We start from the raw sequence: 23,046 nt of genomic DNA, 5'->3' as shown, positions 1-23,046 counted from the left end.
ACGTCTTTTGGTGTCCTCATAAAGCCTCCTAGAAAAAATGTGACCCATTGGAATTATAGGGCAAAATTTAGGGATTGCAATTCTTTCGGTGTAGTTTTGGATTTTGATAACATGTTCCTGAAAAAAAAACCTTAATTTTAAATAATTTCTCAATTGGAAGTCTACATTCCATTTCTAACCTCCTTCCCACCTTGGACTTATCCATACGTCCCTGTGACCTGAGCCTTATTGACTTGGGACATATTGATACATCCCGGTGATCGGTCCCGCACCGCTCCCGGCACTTTAACCCGATCTCAGCATTTTGGGAGCAGGCAGAGGAAAGACAACTTCTCTTCCCTAAGATCGGAGACCCCTCGACGTCATCCTGATTTTTGCCATGGTGACCCGATGTCATCATCCGGGTCACTAGAGCTAGAAAAGTTGCTTGATCATTTTCTGAGCATGATCAGAATCATTGCCTGTGCAGTGCTGACAGTTTGCATAGCACAGGGATGCTGCAGCATTTTCCCTACTTCTGCTCCTTTTCAACTAACCCCTGCTATCCCCACAATGTTATTTATGACCTCCTTGTTTACTCTGCCTTGATCATTCTGCATTTGGTTCACTCTTAGATATCTGACCAAGATGAGCACAGACCTCTCCCCCTCCGTTTCACACCTGAATGCACTTTCTAGCAAATAAAATGCAAACCATACATCTGCCAAGACGTCAGTCTGAACAGTGCACCATCCAAGTGCATCACATAAGTGTGGAGCTATGAATTCATCCAGAATTGAACCAGAAAGGAACTGAATACAGACACAGTAAACAATGTTTCCAGCAAAAACTTAACTCCAATATGGCACCTCTTCCCTTCTGAGCTTTGCACTGTGCCTCAAAGGTAGTATCCCCCCACATTTGGGGCATCAGCATACTCAGGAGAAATTGCACAACAAACTGTATGGTGTAATTTCTCCTGTTACCTTTGTGAAAATTAAAAAGTTGGGGCTAAAGTTACATTTTTTTGAGGAAAATTTTTTTTTTTTACTTTCACGGCTCAAAGTTATAAACTTCTGTGAAGAATTGTTTAGGAACATCAGGGGCTCTCCAAACGGGACATGGAGTCTGCTAATGATTGCAGCAAATTTTACATTCAAAAAGTCAAATGATGCTCCTTCTGAGCCCTGCCGTGCACCCAAACAGTAGTTTTCTCCCACATATGAGGTATCGGTGTACTCAGGAGAAATTGCATAACAAATTGTATGGTGCAATGTCTCCTGTTACCCTTATGAAAATGCAAAATTTGGGGCTAAAATAACATGTATGTGGAGAAAATGTGATTTTTTTTTTTTTATTTTCATGGCTCAAAATTATAAACTTCTGTGAAGCACCTGGAGGTTTAAGGTGCTCAATACACATCTAAATACATTCCTTGAGGGGTCTAGTTTACAAAATGGGGTCACTTGTTTTTTAGGAACATCAGAGGCTTTCCAAACAGGACATGGCGTTCGCTAATGATTCCAGGAAAGTTTACATCCAAAAAGTCAAATGGCGCTCCTTCCCTTCCGAGCCCTGCCGTGCGCCCAAACAGTGGTTTTCCCCCACATTCCACATATGGGTTATCAGCATGCTCAGGAGAAATTGCCCAATAAATTTGGGGGTCTATTTTGTCAGGTTACCCTTGAGTAAATAAAAAGAATTGAGTCTAAAGTAGTTTTTGTGAAAAAACTTAAATGTTCATTTTTTTTCCCACATTCCAAAAATTCCTTTGAAGCACCTAAAGAGTTAATAAACTTCTTGAAAGTGGTTTTGAGCACCTTGAGGGGTGCAGTTTTTAGAATGGTGTCACTTTTGGGTATTTTGTATCATATAGACCCCCAAAGTCACTTAAAAATAAAAAAAAATACATATTTGGTATCGCCGCATTCAGAATCGTCCGCTCTATCAATATATAAAAAGAATTAATCCGGTCGGTAAATGGCGTAATGAGAAAAATATTCAAAATGCAAGAATTACTGGGGTTTTTTTTTGGTCTCCGCAACATTGCATTAAAATGCAATAACGGGCAATCAAAACATCGTATCTATCCCAAGATGGCATCAATTAAAACATCAGCTCGGTGCCCAAAAAATAAGCCCTCACCCGACCCCAAATGCAGAAAAATGGAGACGCTATGGGTCTCAGAAAATGATACAATTTTTTAAAAATAAAAAAGTTATGGCTGTGGGAAGAAAAGGAGCGAAAAACAGGAATGCAAAACTAAAAATATCCTAGGGGTGAAGGGGTTAACAGAAGCTTGAGAATTGTCTATATTGTCATTAACCGAATAATAAATGAACCTGGTTCTTTTTTTTTAGGAACTATTCCCAATGGAGAAATTCTTAACCCCTTAAACGGAGGAGCGTTAAAAAGACTTGCGATCCTTCCTAATGAAAGCTCTTTATTTTTTTCCTCTACAATATCTCCATAGAAAGAAACAGATTTTTAATTATCAGCCCAGCAACAGCAAAATCCCAATAATTTAGGAACGGAAACACCAAAATGGAAACCTTTTAAAATAAATTAGCTTTTTCTCTATGCGGGAATCGTTCTAACCACGGGAGCATTTTTGCCGAATTCACAGCTGTCACTGCTTTTGAGAAAGGAATCCTTAGGATTCGGCTGTTGCTGGGCAGATTGATTATTCTCCTTTATTATCACCATTAGCAAAATTATCTCTTGCAAAGGGCAAGAAAGACAATAACTTAACACATTCATTTTTTCAGATTCTGCAGAGGTCAAATGAATACCCAACGGGGACAACTCACAGATAAGAGCTTCCTTAAAACAGGATTCTGCTCCACCAGCACCCTTGTCCAACGACGGTACGCATTCTGTGTTTTTGGGGGGGTTCAGCAGGTGTAGACCAAGCACTGGACTTAGTATTTTGACTTGTTAGGCATTCAGTTAAAAATTGCCTACACATTTCCTGCACAAACCTCAAACTGTCACTAGGTGGCACAAACGGGAACATGGATGTTCTCATCTTCGGAGCAGGTCCTGTGGTCCCATCCTACAGCAGCTTCTCCTTGGCAGGTGTTTTCTGTGCTCCTGGTCACTGATGAGCACTGGCGCCACCACTCAACAGATGGCATGGCCGGCACCTCGTTATCACCCGCCACAGCCAGAATCTCGAGGGGAGATCTGTCCAGCTGCGCTCTCTTGCTTGCTCCTTCCCTGGGCCTCTGCAGGTCATGTATGGGCGCAGAGGCTAGATGAAACCACCCTGAGCTCACTAGTTACATCGGTGGATGTCATCGATGATGCTGCGGGTCTCTCAATGCTCTGCTCCTTCCGGTGGGCAGCGACTTCTTCGGGTAGTGGTTCATCTACCAGTTGTGCAATGGCGGCGGTGAGTATGAGTTTGATGTTCTCCTATTTTCAAGGTTTACATAGGTCGCTTGATTGTTGAGCTCCACATCTTCATCAGAGGATCTTCTGTCTTCTAGTGCTGGCACCAGGAGTTCAAGGCAGCCATACAGCCAGTCTTCTTCTCCAGCTCCTCTGGTTCCTCCAGCTCATCCAACTCCTCGACCTCCTCCAGTTCCTCCAGCTCATCCAACTCCTCTGGCTCTTCCAGTTTCTCCAGCTCATCCAACTTGTCCGGTCCCTCCGGCTCCTCCAGCCCCTCCGGCTCTTCCAGTTCCTCCAGCTCATCCAACTCCTCTGGTTCCTCCAGCTCATCCAACTCCTCCGGCTCTTCCAGTTTCTCCAGCTCATCCAACTCGTCCGGTCCCTCCGGCTCCTCCAGCCCCTCCGGCTCCTCCAGTTCCTCCAGCTCATCCAACTTCTCCGGCTTCTCCAGCTCATCCAACTCCTCCGACTCTTCCTGTTTCTCCAGCTCATCCAACTCGTTCGCTCCTTCCGGCTACTCCAGCTCTTCCAGTCCCTCCAGGTCCTCCAGGTCCTCCGGCTCTCCTCAGCTACTCCTGCAACAGCTGTTCCATCCTGACGTCCTCAATCTTCTTTGACCCTGACAGCTGAACAGCACATCCAGGGGTCTAAATAGATGAATTCTTCCCGCATTTTTAAGTTAGAGCAAATCAGGGACTTTAAAGAACACGAGAAGGCAAATTACTTGTGGTCTGTGTGACCATGTGCCGCCATATTATGAGAGGCCCTACGTGATATGAGGGTGAAGATATATCATATATCACACTGTGCCCCCTATCATACCCCCTGTACACACATGATATGGGGTGAAGATATATCATATATCACACTGTGCCCCCCTATATTACCCCCTGTACACACATGATATGGGTGCAGATATATCATATATCACACTGTGCCCCCCTATATTACCCCTGTACACACATGATAAGGGTGCAGATATATCATATATCACACTGTGCCCCTATATTACCCCCTGTACACACATGATATGGGGGAGCAGATATATCATATATCACACTGTGCCCCTATATTACCCCCTGTACACACATGATATGGGGTGCAGATATATCATATATCACACTGTGCCCCTATATTACCCCTGTACACACATGATATGGGGTGCAGATATATCATATATCACACTGTGCCCCTATATTACCCCCTGTACACACATGATATGGGGAGCAGATATATCATATATCACACTGTGCCCCTATATTACCCCTGTACACACATGATATGGGGTGCAGATATATCATATATCACACTGTGCCCCTATATTACCCCTGTACACACATGATATGGGGTACAGATATATCATATATCACACTGTGCCCCCTATATTACCCCCTGTACACACATGATATGGGGGAGCAGATATATCACACTGTGCCCCTATATTACCCCCTGTACACACATGATATGGGGTGCAGATATATCATATATCACACTGTGCCCCCTATATTACCCCCTGTACACACATGATATGGGGGTGCAGATATATCATATATCACACTGTGCCCCCTATATTACCCCCTGTACACACATGATATGGGGTGCAGATATATCATATATCACACTGTGCCCCCTATATTACCCCCTGTACACACATGATATGGGGGAGCAGATATATCATATATCACACTGTGCCCCTATATTACCCCCTGTACACACATGATATGGGGGTGCAGATATATCATATATCACACTGTGCCCCTATATTACCCCCTGTACACACATGATATGGGGTGCAGATATATCATATATCACACTGTGCCCCCTATATTACCCCCTGTACACACATGATATGGGGTGCAGATATATCATATATCACACTGTGCCCCTATATTACCCCCTGTACACACACGATATGGGGGAGCAGATATATCATATATCACACTGTGCCCCTATATTACCCCCTGTACACACATGATATGGGGTGCAGATATATCATATATCACACTGTGCCCCCTATATTACCCCCTGTACACACATGATATGGGGGTGCAGATATATCATATATCACACTGTGCCCCTATATTACCCCCTGTACACACATGATATGGGGGAGCAGATATATCATATATCACACTGTGCCCCTATATTACCCCCTGTACACACATGATATGGGGTGCAGATATATCATATATCACACTGTGCCCCCTATATTACCCCCTGTACACACATGATATGGGGAGCAGATATATCATATATCACACTGTGCCCCTATATTACCCCCTGTACACACATGATATGGGGGTGCAGATATATCATATATCACTCTGTGCCCCTATATTACCCCCTGTACACACATGATATAGGGGTGCAGATATATCATATATCACACTGTGCCCCCTATATTACCCCCTGTACACACATGATATGGGGAGCAGATATATCATATATCACACTGTGCCCCTATATTACCCCCTGTACACACATGATATGGGGAGCAGATATATCATATATCACACTGTGCCCCTATATTACCCCCTGTACACACATGATATGGAGGTGCAGATATATCATATATCACACTGTGCCCATATATTACCCCCTGTACACACATGATATGGGGAGCAGATATATCATATATCACACTGTGCCCCCTATATTACCCCTGTACACACATGATATGGGGTGCATATATATCATATATCACACTGTGCCCCCTATATTACCCCCTGTACACACATGATATGGGGTGCAGATATATCATATATCACACTGTGCCCCTATATTACCCCCTGTACACACATGATATGGGGGTGCAGATATATCATATATCACACTGTGCCTCCTATATTACCCCCTGTACACACATGATATGGGGTGCAGATATATCATATATCACACTGTGCCCCTATATTACCCCCTGTACACACATGATATGGGGGTGCAGATATATCATATATCACACTGTGCCCCCTATATTACCCCCTGTACACACATGATATGGGGTGCAGATATATCATATATCACACTGTGCCCCCTATATTACCCCCTGTACACACATGATATGGGGTGAAGATATATCATATATCACACTGTGCCCCCTATATTACCCCCTGTACACACATGATATGGGGGAGCAGATATATCATATATCACACTGTGCCCCTATATTACCCCCTGTACACACATGATATGGGGTGCAGATATATCATATATCACACTGTGCCCCCTATATTACCCCCTGTACACACATGATATGGGGTGCAGATATATCATATATCACACTGTGCCCCCTATATTACCCCCTGTACACACATGATATGGGGTGCAGATATATCATATATCACACTGTGCCCCTATATTACCCCCTGTACACACATGATATGGGGTGCAGATATATCATATATCACACTGTGCCCCCTATATTACCCCCTGTACACACATGATATGGGGGAGCAGATATATCATATATCACACTGTGCCCCCTATATTACCCCTGTACACACATGATATAGGGTGCAGATATATCATATATCACACTGTGCCCCTATATTACCCCCTGTACACACATGATATGGGGGTGCAGATATATCATATATCACACTGTGCCCCTATATTACCCCCTGTACACACATGATATGGGGTGCAGATATATAATATATCACACTGTGCCCCTATATTACCCCCTGTACACACATGATATGGGGAGCAGATATATCATATATCACTCTGTGCCCCTATATTACCCCCTGTACACACATGATATGGGGTGCAGATATATCATATATCACACTGTGCCCCTATATTACCCCCTGTACACACATGATATGGGGGTGCAGATATATCATATATCACACTGTGCCCCTATATTACCCCCTGTACACACATGATATGGGGGAGCAGATATATCATATATCACACTGTGCCCCCTATATTACCCCTGTACACACATGATATGGGGGAGCAGATATATCATATATCACACTGTGCCCCCTATATTACCCCCTGTACACACATGATATGGGGGAGCAGATATATCATATATCACACTGTGCCCCCTATATTACCCCCTGTACACACATGATATGGGGGAGCAGATATATCATATATCACACTGTGCCCCTATATTACCCCCTGTACACACATGATATGGGGAGCAGATATATCATATATCACACTGTGCCCCTATATTACCCCCTGTACACACATGATATGGGGTGCAGATATATCATATATCACACTGTGCCCCCTATATTACCCCCTGTACACACATGATATGGGGTGCAGATATATCATATATCACACTGTGCCCCTATATTACCCCCTGTACACACATGATATGGGGTGCAGATATATCATATATCACACTGTGCCCCTATATTACCCCTGTACACACATGATATGGGGTGCAGATATATCATATATCACACTGTGCCCCTATATTACCCCCTGTACACACATGATATGGGGGAGCAGATATATCATATATCACACTGTGCCCCCTATATTACCCCCTGTACACACATGATATGGGGTGCAGATATATCATATATCACACTGTGCCCCTATATTACCCCCTGTACACACATGATATGGGGTGCAGATATATCATATATCACACTGTGCCCCTATATTACCCCCTGTACACACATGATATGGGGGAGCAGATATATCATATATCACACTGTGCCCCCTATATTACCCCCTGTACACACATGATATGGGGGTGCAGATATATCATATATCACACTGTGCCCCTATATTACCCCCTGTACACACATGATATGGGGGTGCAGATATATCATATATCACACTGTGCCCCTATATTACCCCCTGTACACACATGATATGGGGAGCAGATATATCATATATCACACTGTGCCCCTATATTACCCCCTGTACACACATGATATGGGGGTGCAGATATATCATATATCACACTGTGCCCCTATATTACCCCCTGTACACACATGATATGGGGTGCAGATATATCATATATCACACTGTGCCCCCTATATTACCCCCTGTACACACATGATATGGGGTGCAGATATATCATATATCACATTGTGCCCCTATAATACCCCCTGTACACACATGATATGGGGAGCAGATATATCATATATCACACTGTGCCCCTATATTACCCCCTGTACACACATGATATGGGGGTGCAGATATATCATATATCACACTGTGCCCCTATATTACCCCCTGTACACACATGATATGGGGTGCAGATATATCATATATCACACTGTGCCCCCTATATTACCCCCTGTACACACATGATATGGGGTGCAGATATATCATATATCACATTGTGCCCCTATAATACCCCCTGTACACACATGATATGGGGTGCAGATATATCATATATCACACTGTGCCCCTATATTACCCCCTGTACACACATGATATGGGGGTGCAGATATATCATATATCACACTGTGCCCCTATATTACCCCTGTACACACATGATATGGGGAGCAGATATATCATATATCACACTGTGCCCCTATATTACCCCCTGTACACACATGATATGGGGGTGCAGATATATCATATATCACACTGTGCCCCTATATTACCCCCTGTACACACATGATATGGGGAGCAGATATATCATATATCACACTGTGCCCCCTATATTACCCCCTGTACACACATGATATGGGGAGCAGATATATCATATATCACACTGTGCCTCCTATATTACCCCTGTACACACATGATATGGGGTGCAGATATATCATATATCACACTGTGCCCCCTATATTACCCCCTGTACACACATGATATGGGGTGCAGATATATCATATATCACATTGTGCCCCTATAATACCCCCTGTACACACATGATATGGGGTGCAGATATATCATATATCACACTGTGCCCCCTATATTACCCCTGTACACACATGATATGGGGAGCAGATATATCATATATCACACTGTGCCCCTATATTACCCCCTGTACACACATGATATGGGGTGCAGATATATCATATATCACATTGTGCCCCTATAATACCCCCTGTACACACATGATATGGGGTGCAGATATATCATATATCACACTGTGCCCCTATATTACCCCCTGTACACACATGATATGGGGTGCAGATATATCATATATCACACTGTGCCCCTATATTACCCCCTGTACATACATGATATGGGGGAGCAGATATATCATATATCACACTGTGCCCCCTATATTACCCCCTGTACACACATGATATGGGGAGCAGATATATCATATATCACACTGTGCCCCTATATTACCCCTGTACACACATGATATGGGGAGCAGATATATCATATATCACACTGTGCCCCCTATATTACCCCCTGTACACACATGATATGGGGTGCAGATATATCATATATCACATTGTGCCCCTATAATACCCCCTGTACACACATGATATGGGGAGCAGATATATCATATATCACACTGTGCCCCTATATTACCCCCTGTACACACATGATATGGGGGTGCAGATATATCATATATCACACTGTGCCCCTATATTACCCCCTGTACACACATGATATGGGGTGCAGATATATCATATATCACACTGTGCCCCTATATTACCCCTGTACACACATGATATGGGGTGCAGATATATCATATATCACACTGTGCCCCCTATATTACCCCCTGTACACACATGATATGGGGTGCAGATATATCATATATCACATTGTGCCCCTATAATACCCCCTGTACACACATGATATGGGGAGCAGATATATCATATATCACACTGTGCCCCTATATTACCCCCTGTACACACATGATATGGGGGTGCAGATATATCATATATCACACTGTGCCCCTATATTACCCCCTGTACACACATGATATGGGGTGCAGATATATCATATATCACACTGTGCCCCCTATATTACCCCCTGTACACACATGATATGGGGTGCAGATATATCATATATCACATTGTGCCCCTATAATACCCCCTGTACACACATGATATGGGGTGCAGATATATCATATATCACACTGTGCCCCTATATTACCCCCTGTACACACATGATATGGGGGTGCAGATATATCATATATCACACTGTGCCCCTATATTACCCCTGTACACACATGATATGGGGAGCAGATATATCATATATCACACTGTGCCCCTATATTACCCCCTGTACACACATGATATGGGGGTGCAGATATATCATATATCACACTGTGCCCCTATATTACCCCCTGTACACACATGATATGGGGAGCAGATATATCATATATCACACTGTGCCCCCTATATTACCCCCTGTACACACATGATATGGGGAGCAGATATATCATATATCACACTGTGCCCCCTATATTACCCCTGTACACACATGATATGGGGTGCAGATATATCATATATCACATTGTGCCCCTATAATACCCCCTGTACACACATGATATGGGGTGCAGATATATCATATATCACATTGTGCCCCTATAATACCCCCTGTACACACATGATATGGGGTGCAGATATATCATATATCACACTGTGCCCCCTATATTACCCCTGTACACACATGATATGGGGAGCAGATATATCATATATCACACTGTGCCCCTATATTACCCCCTGTACACACATGATATGGGGTGCAGATATATCATATATCACACTGTGCCCCTATATTACCCCCTGTACACACATGATATGGGGGTGCAGATATATCATATATCACACTGTGCCCCCTATATTACCCCCTGTACACACATGATATGGGGGTGCAGATATATCATATATCACATTGTGCCCCTATAATACCCCCTGTATACACATGATATGGGGAGCAGATATATCATATATCACACTGTGCCCCCTATATTACCCCCTGTACATACATGATATGGGGTGCAGATATATCATATATCACACTGTGCCCCTATATTACCCCTGTACACACATGATATGGGGAGCAGATATATCATATATCACACTGTGCCCCTATATTACCCCCTGTACACACATGATATGGGGGAGCAGATATATCATATATCACACTGTGCCCCCTATATTACCCCCTGTACACACATGATATGGGGTGCAGATATATCATATATCACACTGTGCCCCCTATATTACCCCCTGTACACACATGATATGGGGAGCAGATATATCATATATCACACTGTGCCCCCTATATTACCCCCTGTACACACATGATATGGGGAGCAGATATATCATATATCACACTGTGCCCCCCTATATTACCCCCTGTACACACATGATATGGGGGAGCAGATATATAATATATCACACTGTGCCCCCTATATTACCCCTGTACACACATGATATGGGGTGCAGATATATCATATATCACATTGTGCCCCTATAATACCCCCTGTACACACATGATATGGGGAGCAGATATATCATATATCACACTGTGCCCCTATATTACCCCCTGTACACACATGATATGGGGAGCAGATATATCATATATCACACTGTGCCCCTATATTACCCCTGTACACACATGATATGGGGTGCAGATATATCATATATCACACTGTGCCCCTATATTACCCCCTGTACACACATGATATGGGGAGCAGATATATCATATATCACACTGTGCCCCCTATATTACCCCCTGTACACACATGATATGGGGGTGCAGATATATCATATATCACACTGTGCCCCCTATATTACCCCCTGTACACACATGATATGGGGGTGCAGATATATCATATATCACACTGTGCCCCCTATATTACCCCCTGTACACACATGATATGGGGTGCAGATATATCATATATCACACTGTGCCCCCTATATTACCCCCTGTACACACATGATATGGGGGTGCAGATATATCATATATCACACTGTGCCCCCTATATTACCCCCTGTACACACATGATATGGGGGTGCAGATATATCATATATCACACTGTGCCCCCTATATTACCCCCTGTACACACATGATATGGGGGTGCAGATATATCATATATCACACTGTGCCCCCTATATTACCCCCTGTACACACATGATATGGGGGTGCAGATATATCATATATCACACTGTGCCCCCTATATTACCCCCTGTACACACATGATATGGGGTGCAGATATATCATATATCACACTGTGCCCCCTATATTACTCCCTGTACACACATGATATGGGGTGCAGATATATCATATATCACACTGTGCCCCCTATATTACCCCCTGTACACACATGATATGGGGGAGCAGATATATCATATATCACACTGTGCCCCCTATATTACCCCCTGTACACACATGATATGGGGGTGCAGATATATCATATATCACACTGTGCCCCCTATATTACCCCCTGTACACACATGATATGGGGGTGCAGATATATCATATATCACACTGTGCCCCCTATATTACCCCCTGTACACACATGATATGGGGTGCAGATATATCATATATCACACTGTGCCCCCTATATTACCCCCTGTACACACATGATATGGGGGAGCAGATATATCATATATCACACTGTGCCCCCTATATTACTCCCTGTACACACATGATATGGGGTGCAGATATATCATATATCACACTGTGCCCCCTATATTACCCCCTGTACACACATGATATGGGGGTGCAGATATATCATATATCACACTGTGCCCCCTATATTACCCCCTGTACACACATGATATGGGGTGCAGATATATCATATATCACACTGTGCCCCCTATATTACCCCCTGTACACACATGATATGGGGGAGCAGATATATCATATATCACACTGTGCCCCCTATATTACCCCCTGTACACACATGATATGGGGGTGCAGATATATCATATATCACACTGTGCCCCCTATATTACCCCCTGTACACACATGATATGGGGGTGCAGATATATCATATATCACACTGTGCCCCCTATATTACCCCCTGTACACACATGATATGGGGTGCAGATATATCATATATCACACTGTGCCCCCTATATTACTCCCTGTACACACATGATATGGGGTGCAGATATATCATATATCACACTGTGCCCCCTATATTACCCCCTGTACACACATGATATGGGGGAGCAGATATATCATATATCACACTGTGCCCCCTATATTACCCCCTGTACACACATGATATGGGGGTGCAGATATATCATATATCACACTGTGCCCCCTATATTACCCCCTGTACACACATGATATGGGGGTGCAGATATATCATATATCACACTGTGCCCCCTATATTACCCCCTGTACACACATGATATGGGGTGCAGATATATCATATATCACACTGTGCCCCCTATATTACCCCCTGTACACACATGATATGGGGGAGCAGATATATCATATATCACACTGTGCCCCCTATATTACCCCTGTACACACATGATATGGGGTGCAGATATATCATATATCACACTGTGCCCCCTATATTACCCCCTGTACACACATGATATGGGGGAGCAGATATATCATATATCACACTGTGCCCCCTATATTACCCCCTGTACACACATGATATGGGGAGCAGATATATCATATATCACACTGTGCCCCCTATATTACCCCCTGTACACACATGATATGGGGGTGCAGATATATCATATATCACACTGTGCCCCCTATATTACCCCCTGTACACACATGATATGGGGAGCAGATATATCATATATCACACTGTGCCCCCTATATTACCCCCTGTACACACATGATATGGGGAGCAGATATATCATATATCACACTGTGCCCCTATATTACCCCTGTACACACATGATATGGGGTGCAGATATATCATATATCACACTGTGCCCCCTATATTACCCCCTGTACACACATGATATGGGGTGCAGATATATCATATATCACACTGTGCCCCCTATATTACCCCCTGTACACACATGATATGGGGTGCAGATATATCATATATCACACTGTGCTCCCTATATTACCCCCTGTACACACATGATATGGGGTGCAGATATATCATATATCACACTGTGCCCCCTATATTACCCCCTGTACACACATGATATGGGGTGCAGATATATAATATATCACACTGTGCCCCTATATTACCCCCTGTACACACATGATATGGGGTGCAGATATATCATATATCACACTGTGCCCCCTATATTACCCCCTGTACACACATGATATGGGGAGCAGATATATCATATATCACACTGTGCCCCCTATATTACCCCCTGTACACACATGATATGGGGGTGCAGATATATCATATATCACACTGTGCCCCCTATATTACCCCCTGTACACACATGATATGGGGTGCAGATATATCATATATCACACTGTGCCCCCTATATTACCCCCTGTACACACGATACTTTTTGTCTCCGGCGCTCGAAGGGTTACCCCGACTAACACGCTTGTTACTTTGCGCATGCGCACCTCAATTTCCTCTTTCCTCTCGGTCTCACCAATCAGCGGCCGTCTTCTCCGCTCTATTAGCGCATGCTCTGTGGAGCGGCAGCCGTCAGTCAGTGTCAGTCAGACTCAGAGCGCGGGAGCAGACATGGAGGGACCGGAGAGTGTTGTGCTCAGTACCGGGGCCAAGATGCCCATCCTCGGCCTGGGGACATGGAAGGTGAGGCCGCCACATTCCACCTTGTCTCTACACCCGGCTGTGGGGCTCTCAGTCCTGCAGACACCCTCTAGTCACGTGTTGCGGGTCTCTAGGAAAGTCGCAGCGTTTAGTCGCCGCTTTGTGGGACTGGACGCGATTTGCATCATCTCCGGTGGCGACTGCGACCCCCACAGTGTGTGCAGCCGGTGGTCGGTCTGTGGGGTCAGTCCCCTCTATAGCCGCGGACTGATGGGGTGGAATTGGTCCCTGTATAAGGTCCGCGGGTGGAAATCCTGGGAGTTGTAGTTTTGCGCCATTGGAGACCCCAGTGTATTGGTCCCCGGAGCTGACTATCTAGTCCCCTCCCCCGCGGGATCTCCGGGTCATAGGGCGCCGGGCGGTGATGGCGGGACCACGGGCCGGACCATTGATTCCAAGGTCTGACGCTCATCTTCTAGGACCTCACCCACCCGGGTGACTAAGGGGGGCAGTAGGAAACGGCGAGGTGGGAGACCCCTATACAGTACTTTACCTCAAGAGCTATGGGGAGAATGGGGGGCGCTGGGTGTTGCGTCGGGCGCTGGGTGTTGCGCTGGGTGTTGCGTCGGTCGCTGGGTGTTGCGCTGGGTGTTGCGCTGGGTGTTGCGCCGGTCGCTGGGTGTTGCGCCGGTCGCTGGGTGTTGCGCCGGTCGCTGGGTGTTGCGTCGGGTGCTGGGTGTTGCGCTGCGTTTTGCGTCGGTCGCTGGGTGTTGCGCCGGTCGCTGGGTGTTGCGCTGTGTGTTGCGTCGGTCGCTGTGTGTTGCGTCGGTCGCTGTGTGTTGCGTCGGGTGCTGGGTGTTGCGCTGCGTTTTGCGTCGGTCGCTGGGTGTTGCGCCGGTCGCTGGGTGTTGCGCTGTGTGTTGCGTCGGTCGCTGTGTGTTGCGTCGGTCGCTGTGTGTTGCGTCGGTCGCTGTGTGTTGCGTCGGTCGCTGTGTGTTGCGTCGGTCGCTGTGTGTTGCGTCGGTCGCTGTGTGTTGCGTCGGTCGCTGTGTGTTGCGTCGGTCGCTGTGTGTTGCGTCGGTCGCTGTGTGTTGCGTCGGTCGCTGTGTGTTGCGTCGGTCGCTGTGTGTTGCGTCGGTCGCTGTGTGTTGCGTCGGTCGCTGTGTGTTGCGTCGGTCGCTGTGTGTTGCGTCGGTCGCTGTGTGTTGCGTCGGTCGCTGTGTGTTGCGTCGGTCGCTGTGTGTTGCGTCGGTCGCTGTGTGTTGCGTCGGTCGCTGTGTGTTGCGTCGGTCGCTGTGTGTTGCGTCGGTCGCTGTGTGTTGCGTCGGTCGCTGTGTGTTGCGTCGGTCGCTGTGTGTTGCGTCGGTCGCTGTGTGTTGCGTCGGTCGCTGTGTGTTGCGTCGGTCGCTGTGTGTTGCGTCGGTCGCTGTGTGTTGCGTCGGTCGCTGTGTGTTGCGTTGCATTTTGCGTCGGTCGCTGTGTGTTGCGTCGGTCGCTGTGTGTTGCGTTGCATTTTGCGTCGGTCGCTGGGTGTTGCGTATGTCGCTGGGTGTCGCGTCTGACGCTGTTCCTGCATTCTGAGTCTCGCAGCATGGAATGAATCTTCCACGTGACATAATAAAGGTGTAGTCCCGGGGGGAGTTATCTTTTTCCTTGTGGTCATAGTTCGGGCTGTGGTTGCTGTCATTGTTATTGGTGGGCCTGGAGCACGCTGACTTCGGGTTACGTCGGGGGTCTTCAGTGCACCCGCCGCCGTGTCTTGTGCTTACAGTTTCAGGGGCCATTACAGGACCCGCGGCCCCCCAGCCTGACCAATGTGGGCCTAGTGTACCTATCCGTTGGCCACAGAATAGGACACTGGCCCGCGGCAATATGTCCCCCCATCCCTGATCTACAGAGTCTACTTCTGCCTATTTGGAGGGGTGTGAATACTTTTGTGCATCCCAGTGCCGGCACGGATAGGTTAGTGAAGACCAGGGCCGGATGCTTGGACTACGTTATATAAGGCTTGTGTTCTCCGGGATCGCTCTGCTTTCGGAGACCTGATCCCATGATCCATTTTGTCACGGTCACACAGTAATGACCCCTCGTGCTGATTAAGTGGGGATGGGGCTCCCTCTCTCGGCTCAGGGGGGAAACTGCGAAACCGAATCCTCAGTGTTGAGGGCGCCGGTGTCCTCCGCACAGGATCAGCTGCAGCGAGATTCCTCCGGAGCAGTGACCCACTTACCACGGATGAATCCGCTTATCTCTCGGCAAGTAGAGAAGTGTGGGTTTCCTCCCGCGTGTCGGGAAACCAGGGCGGTGACGTCACAGAGGAGAAACCCGACTGCTGAGCATCCTCCACATAAATGTGCCGCGGTCCTGATGGAGGGAAACACTGGGCTCTTTGTATCATCGCTGCTCCAGGATACACGGCGCGCATGTTGGGGGGGCTCGGAATTGTTTTGTACGTGGACCAGTCGTGACTGCCGTGGGATCGTTCATCCCACCGACTTTCTCATCCCTTCCTTATCTTTACCTCTGGACTCCTCCAGATGTAGGAAAAATGACTCGAGGCGCAAGTGAACCATAAAATATCCTGCACCCAACTTCCCCCATAGTCAGAGCAGAACTCCCCAGTCTGCAGACGAGTGATCCTCCCGGCGTTCACAGCAGGGCACCCCAGTATATCTAACTCTATGAATCCTCGACTTTCCTGGCCATCAGAGAAGGATTTTTCCCCCAGTAGTCACAGCGGAGCCTCCCATGCATTCAACGTTTGACTGGACGCTTAGTGAGACCACCGCTGACTGATGTGTATGACCCATCCCGGTGGCATATCCTATACTTTTATGATCTTGTACTCGCCCCCTCCACCCCCAGTAGTCAGAGCAGAGGATGAGGTACCGCTGTGTGATACAACGCTTTCCCCCTCCAATAGTAAAAGTTATAACCTTCATTTTCCTAGCTATCGGCAATCCTCCCTAGTAGTCACAGCGGAGCCTCCCATGTTCTCCTCTTGCTCCATCCTTGCTGCTAGGTTGAGACCAACTTACTCACTCCTACCGATTTTATTTCATATTTTTACAACCTGTACTTTTTTTTTTTTTTTTTTTTTTTTTTCCCCCCCCTGTAGTCAGATCAGAGCTCCCCCAGCCATCCCCTTCTTCAAATAGTCAGGTCAGTGTTCTTCTGTACATACACCTCTGATCAATCCCAGTCTTCATCCTTCAATACCTGGTCATATCCTCCACTTTCCCAATCATTAGAATAGCAACTCTCCCCCCAGTAGTCACAGCAAAGCCGACCGTGTTCTCAATTCCTGAAACGCATCTCCACTACCTGAGCAGCGATTACCCCCAGTAGTCACAGCAGAGTCTCCCATGTACTCTTCTCCTTTGATGCTGGCAGGAATCCCCCTAATTTCTACTTTCTTGCAGTCCGAGCCTGGAAAAGTGACGGCGGCCGTGACTAAAGCCCTGGAGGTCGGGTACCGGCATCTGGACTGCGCCTTTGTCTACCAGAATGAGAGCGAGGTCGGGGAAGGCATCCAGCAGAAGCTCAAGGACGGCACGCTGAAGAGAGAGGAGCTGTTCGTCACCAGCAAGGTAACTCCGGCCCGGGGTCAGGACTTGGTTGTCTGGGATTCCAGCTTGGCGCTGTTTACTTCAGCTGCAGTACCAAACATGGCCACCTAGAAAATGGTGGCGCTGTTACTGCAAAAATTGTAAAAATAAAAATGTGTTTATATTTTTTTTTTTAAGTTGTGGTCAACATTTCATGAAAAGTCCTTGGTCCGTGGAGCCTGTGAAAAAACCCTCGCTTCTCTGAAACTTGATTACCTGGACCTCTACCTAATGCATTGGCCAACAGGATTTAAGGTACGATCTCGAGGATCTTCCTCTAATCCAGACTTCGGTTGTCATAGAATGTGCTTAGTTATGGAATAAGAACCTTATAGAGTAACTGCAAACTTGTATCCTAAAGGTACCTTCACACTGACCAACTTAACGATAACGATGGCGATCCGTGACGTTGCAGCGTCCTGGATAGCGATATCGTTGTGTTTGACACGCAGCAGCGTTCAGGATCCTGCTGTGACATCGTTGGTCGGAGCTAGAAGTCCAGCACCTTATTTCGTCGCTGGCTCACCCGCTGACATCGCTGGATCGGTGTGTGTGTGTGACACCAATCCAGCGATCTTCACTGGTAACCAGGGTAAACATTGGGTTACTAAGCGCAGGGCCGCGCTTAGTAACCCGATATTTACCCTGGTTACCATTGTAAATGTAAAAAAAACCCAAACACTACATACTTTCATTCCGATGTCTGTCGTGTCCCCCGGCATCCGCTTCCCTGCACTGTGTCAGCGCTGGCCGTAAAGCAGAGCACAGCGGTGACGTCACCGCTCTGCTTTAGGGCCGGCACTGACACAGTGCAGGGAAGCGGATGCCGGGGGACGCGACAGACATCGGAATGAAAGTATGTAGTGTTTTTTTTTTTTTTTTACATTTACAATGGTAACCAGGGTAAACATCGGGGTACTAAGCGCGGCCCTGCGCTTAGTAACCCGATGTTTACCCTGGTTACCCGGGGACTTCGGCATCGTTGGTCGCTGGAGAGCTGTCTGTGTGACAGCTCCCCAGCGACCACACAACGACGAAACAGCGACGCTGCAGCAATCAGCATCGTTGTCTATATCGCTGCAGCGTCGCTTAATGTGACTGTACCTTAAGGCCGGACAACCTCTTTAATGAAACAAGTGTGACTTCCAATGTTTCAACACTAGCCCAAAATGTTGTGGTGCTTATATCTTCATAGGGTGGAGAAGCTCCTTTTTTCTCTACTCCTATGTGGAGATCAGTGATGAAACAAACTACCTACAGCCACCAACTCCACTAAGATATATGTAGATAGTGAGCTCCCCCTAATGGTGACTGTATGATCTGTATTTAGTGAGCTCCCCTAGTGGTGACTCTAGATAAATCTATATGTAATGAGCTCCCCCTAGTGGTGGCTATATAAATCTGTATGTAGTGAGCTCCCTCTAGTGGTGGCTATATAAATCTGTATGTAGTGAGCTCCCTCTAGTGGTGGCTATATAAATCTGTATGTAGTGAGCTCCCTCTAGTGGTGGCTGTATATATAAATCTGTATGTAGTGAGCTCCCTCTAGTGGTGGCTGTATATATAAATCTGTATGTAGTGAGCTCCTCCTAGTGGTGGCTGTATATATAAATCTGTATGTAGTGAGCTCCCTCTAGTGGTGGCTGTATATATAAATCTGTATGTAGTGAGCTCCCTCTAGTGGTGGCTGTATATATAAATCTGTATGTAGTGAGCTCCCTCTAGTGGTGGCTGTATATATAAATCTGTATGTAGTGAGCTCCCTCTAGTGGTGACTATATATAAATCTGTATGTAGTGAGCTCCCTCTAGTGGTGGCTGTATATATATAAATCTGTATGTAGTGTGCTCCCTCTAGTGGTGACTGTGTATAAATCTGTATGTAGTGAGCTCCCTCTAGTGGTGGCTGTATATATATAAATCTGTATGTAGTGAGCTCCCTCTAGTGGTGACTGTGTATAAATCTGTATGTAGTGAGCTCCCTCTAGTGGTGACTGTATAAATCTGTATGTAGTGAGCTCCCTCTAGTGGTGGCTGCAGTAGCACACTTCTATCTGTCCTATTCTGTGAATTTGGTGCAATGTATCGTAAAAATGTGATTCCTGTTTTTCAGGCTGGAGATCTGTTTTTCCCCGTTGATGAGCAGGGGCTGGTGATACCCAGTGATACCCATTTCTTAAGTGCATGGGAGGTAGGTAACACCCCGTTGGGTATGATGAGACCACCTCTTTTTATATGTAAATGATCGAGCTGAACAAATGATTTTTGCCAAGGCGAGACAGACCATTTACCTGCAGTGTCCTCTACAGGGGAAACTTGGTATTGCAGGGTGACTTGTCAGACGGCTGGTGGTCTCTGTACTACGTGGAGTCTTCCCGAGTACGGGGGTCCCGACTAACGACACATTCCCCTCTGCCCTCAGGGTATGGAGGAGCTCGTGGACGCCGGCTTGGTCAAAGCCATCGGAATCTCTAACTTTAACCACAGCCAAATAGAGCAGCTGCTGAACAAGCAGGGACTGAAGTACAAGCCGGCGGTGAACCAGGTAGGTGAGGTCGTGATTTTTAATTTTGGAAGCGTCAGAATCATAGATGTAAAAAGTACTTGATCCCTTTAAAGGGGGGGGGGTGCAAATGACTTGTTTTGAGCGCGGGGGTCTCATTAATTTTCCTGTAACTTGTATTCCAGATTGAGTGTCATCCGTACCTGACCCAGAATAAACTCATCGAGTATTGTCAATCCAAAGGCATCGCCGTCACAGCGTACAGCCCCCTGGGGTCACCAGACCGCCCCTGGTCAGTAAATCGGGACGGAAAGGGGATCGAAATAAAGCAAAATTCTGTTATAGCTGCTGTATCAGCTGCCGCCACTAGATGGCGCTCACTGCATTACAGCTCTACAGTGGAGGCGATTGTAGTGCAGTGAGCTCCCCCAAGTGGTGACGATGGGGAGTGCTAATTTTATTTATCGTGTTTTTTTTTCTTTTCAGGGCCAAACCTGAGGACCCACACCTTCTAGAAGAACCAAAAATCAAAGCCATTGCTGCCAGGCATAATAAAACAGCAGCCCAGGTACTGTAGTGGTGTAATAACAAGACTCCTTCATGTATAATGCTGAGAAGCGTTATATCATCAGACACGGTTACTTGTTCCCACAGGTCCTGATCCGCTACCATATCCAGAGGAACGTGGTCGTCATCCCGAAGTCTGTGACCGATAAACGCATCGAAGAGAACTTCCAAGTATAAGCTGGAATTAAAAAAAATATCCTGTATTTATACTCCAGAGCTGCACTCACTGTTCTGCTGTCCATCTCGCTGACTTGTCATTCTGTATTTCTAGGTGTTTGACTTTCAGTTGACCCCAGAAGAGATGAAGGACATTTCCAGCTTTGATCGGGGGTGGAGGGTCTGTGCCTTAACATCGTAAGTCGACCTAAAACTGAGCAAACTTGTACATGACGGTAGAAACCTCTGTGTTAGGCTGTTGCTATGCAATGGTCTGCCTAGTAACTAGGACGGTGGCCTCCACAACCCCCCCTTCTCTGAGGAGTAGCCACCATCTTGACCCCATTGGTCACTATAAGAAATGGATGGGATACGACTGACTATTGACTGGTTGCTATGGACATCGTGTGATGACACCATATAAGCAGCTGTGGTCGCTAGGACACAATGCATAGCAACCGCACACACTAATATGGTGGCATCACAGTCACTGGGCTGCTCAGTGCATCGGACGTATCTAAATCGGCAGCTTGGGTGCAGTCACATGACAGTATCCGTCTTAGACGGCACCTGCACTTTTCTTCCAACAGGAGCAGATATTGCCTTAAAGTGACAGTGCCATATATTTAACCTTGGCCTCATTGTAGAAGACAAATGTTCGTGCTCAAAAATGGCAAACTTATTTTTTTTTCTCTTCTGTCTCAGAGCCAAGAAACACCGGGACTATCCATTCAACGTGGAGTTTTGAGGGCGCTCGAATGTGAAAGCCTCGGTTGTGTTCGGTCACTGTTGCCTTTTCTAGTATTTTGTTATTTCTAGTATTGCGGCACAGATATTATAGGATTATCTGAGCCCGTTCTGCACTCCAGTATCTGCAGCCCCCTGTAATGTAGCGTATACAATAAACCAGTATAATTTACCAGTCTCCTGCCTGTAATAACATCTAAGAGTACATTACTGCTCCTGTATTGTACCCCAGAGCTGCACTCACTATTCTGCTGGTGCAGTCACTGTGTACATACATAACATTACTGATCCTGAGTTACATCCTGTATTATACCCCAGAGCTGCACTCACTATTCTGCTGGTGCAGTCACTGTCAGTAGGGCGTGCAGCTGGACAGATGGCATATTTTGGGCTGCACCCAGCAGGCTCGGAGTTTGGCAGGAGCAGGTTCCCTTGTGTGTGGGTTTCTTATACCATGCACGTTAGATTCAGCAGTTCTGGTACCTAAACCTACTTGGACATTACTTTTAGAACCAGCCC

The 23,046-nt window shown here is 46.3% G+C and overlaps 2 protein-coding genes across 3 annotated transcripts in view; one reads left to right on the top strand and one right to left on the bottom strand.

The window, feature by feature from the left end:
• Positions 1 to 14,791, bottom strand: part of LOC143776950 (aldo-keto reductase family 1 member C23-like protein) — a 51,744-nt gene extending 36,953 nt beyond the window's left edge. The window contains exon 1 of one of the 2 annotated variants that reach the window (XM_077266821.1): positions 14,723 to 14,791. The gene's annotated coding sequence lies outside the window, so the exon portion shown is untranslated. The remainder of the gene's footprint in view (positions 1 to 14,722) is intronic. The other variant, XM_077266820.1, reaches the window with a different exon arrangement.
• A 17-nt stretch (positions 14,792 to 14,808) lies between these two features.
• Positions 14,809 to 22,699, top strand: LOC143776946 (aldo-keto reductase family 1 member B1-like). The gene is made up of 10 exons (XM_077266813.1): positions 14,809 to 14,989; positions 18,370 to 18,537; positions 18,694 to 18,810; positions 20,668 to 20,745; positions 20,977 to 21,099; positions 21,243 to 21,349; positions 21,544 to 21,625; positions 21,712 to 21,795; positions 21,896 to 21,978; positions 22,486 to 22,699. The coding sequence occupies exons 1-10, from the start codon at positions 14,918 to 14,920 to the stop codon at positions 22,526 to 22,528; spliced, it is 957 nt and encodes a 318-aa protein (XP_077122928.1). The 5' UTR covers positions 14,809 to 14,917; the 3' UTR covers positions 22,529 to 22,699.
• The last annotated feature ends 347 nt before the right edge of the window (positions 22,700 to 23,046 follow it).

Source organism: Ranitomeya variabilis, chromosome 5 (assembly GCF_051348905.1).
Source record: "Ranitomeya variabilis isolate aRanVar5 chromosome 5, aRanVar5.hap1, whole genome shotgun sequence".
NCBI lineage: Eukaryota > Metazoa > Chordata > Amphibia > Anura > Dendrobatidae > Ranitomeya > Ranitomeya variabilis.
Note: the sequence above shows the minus strand (reverse complement) of the source record. Positions and strands in the feature narration are given on the sequence as shown.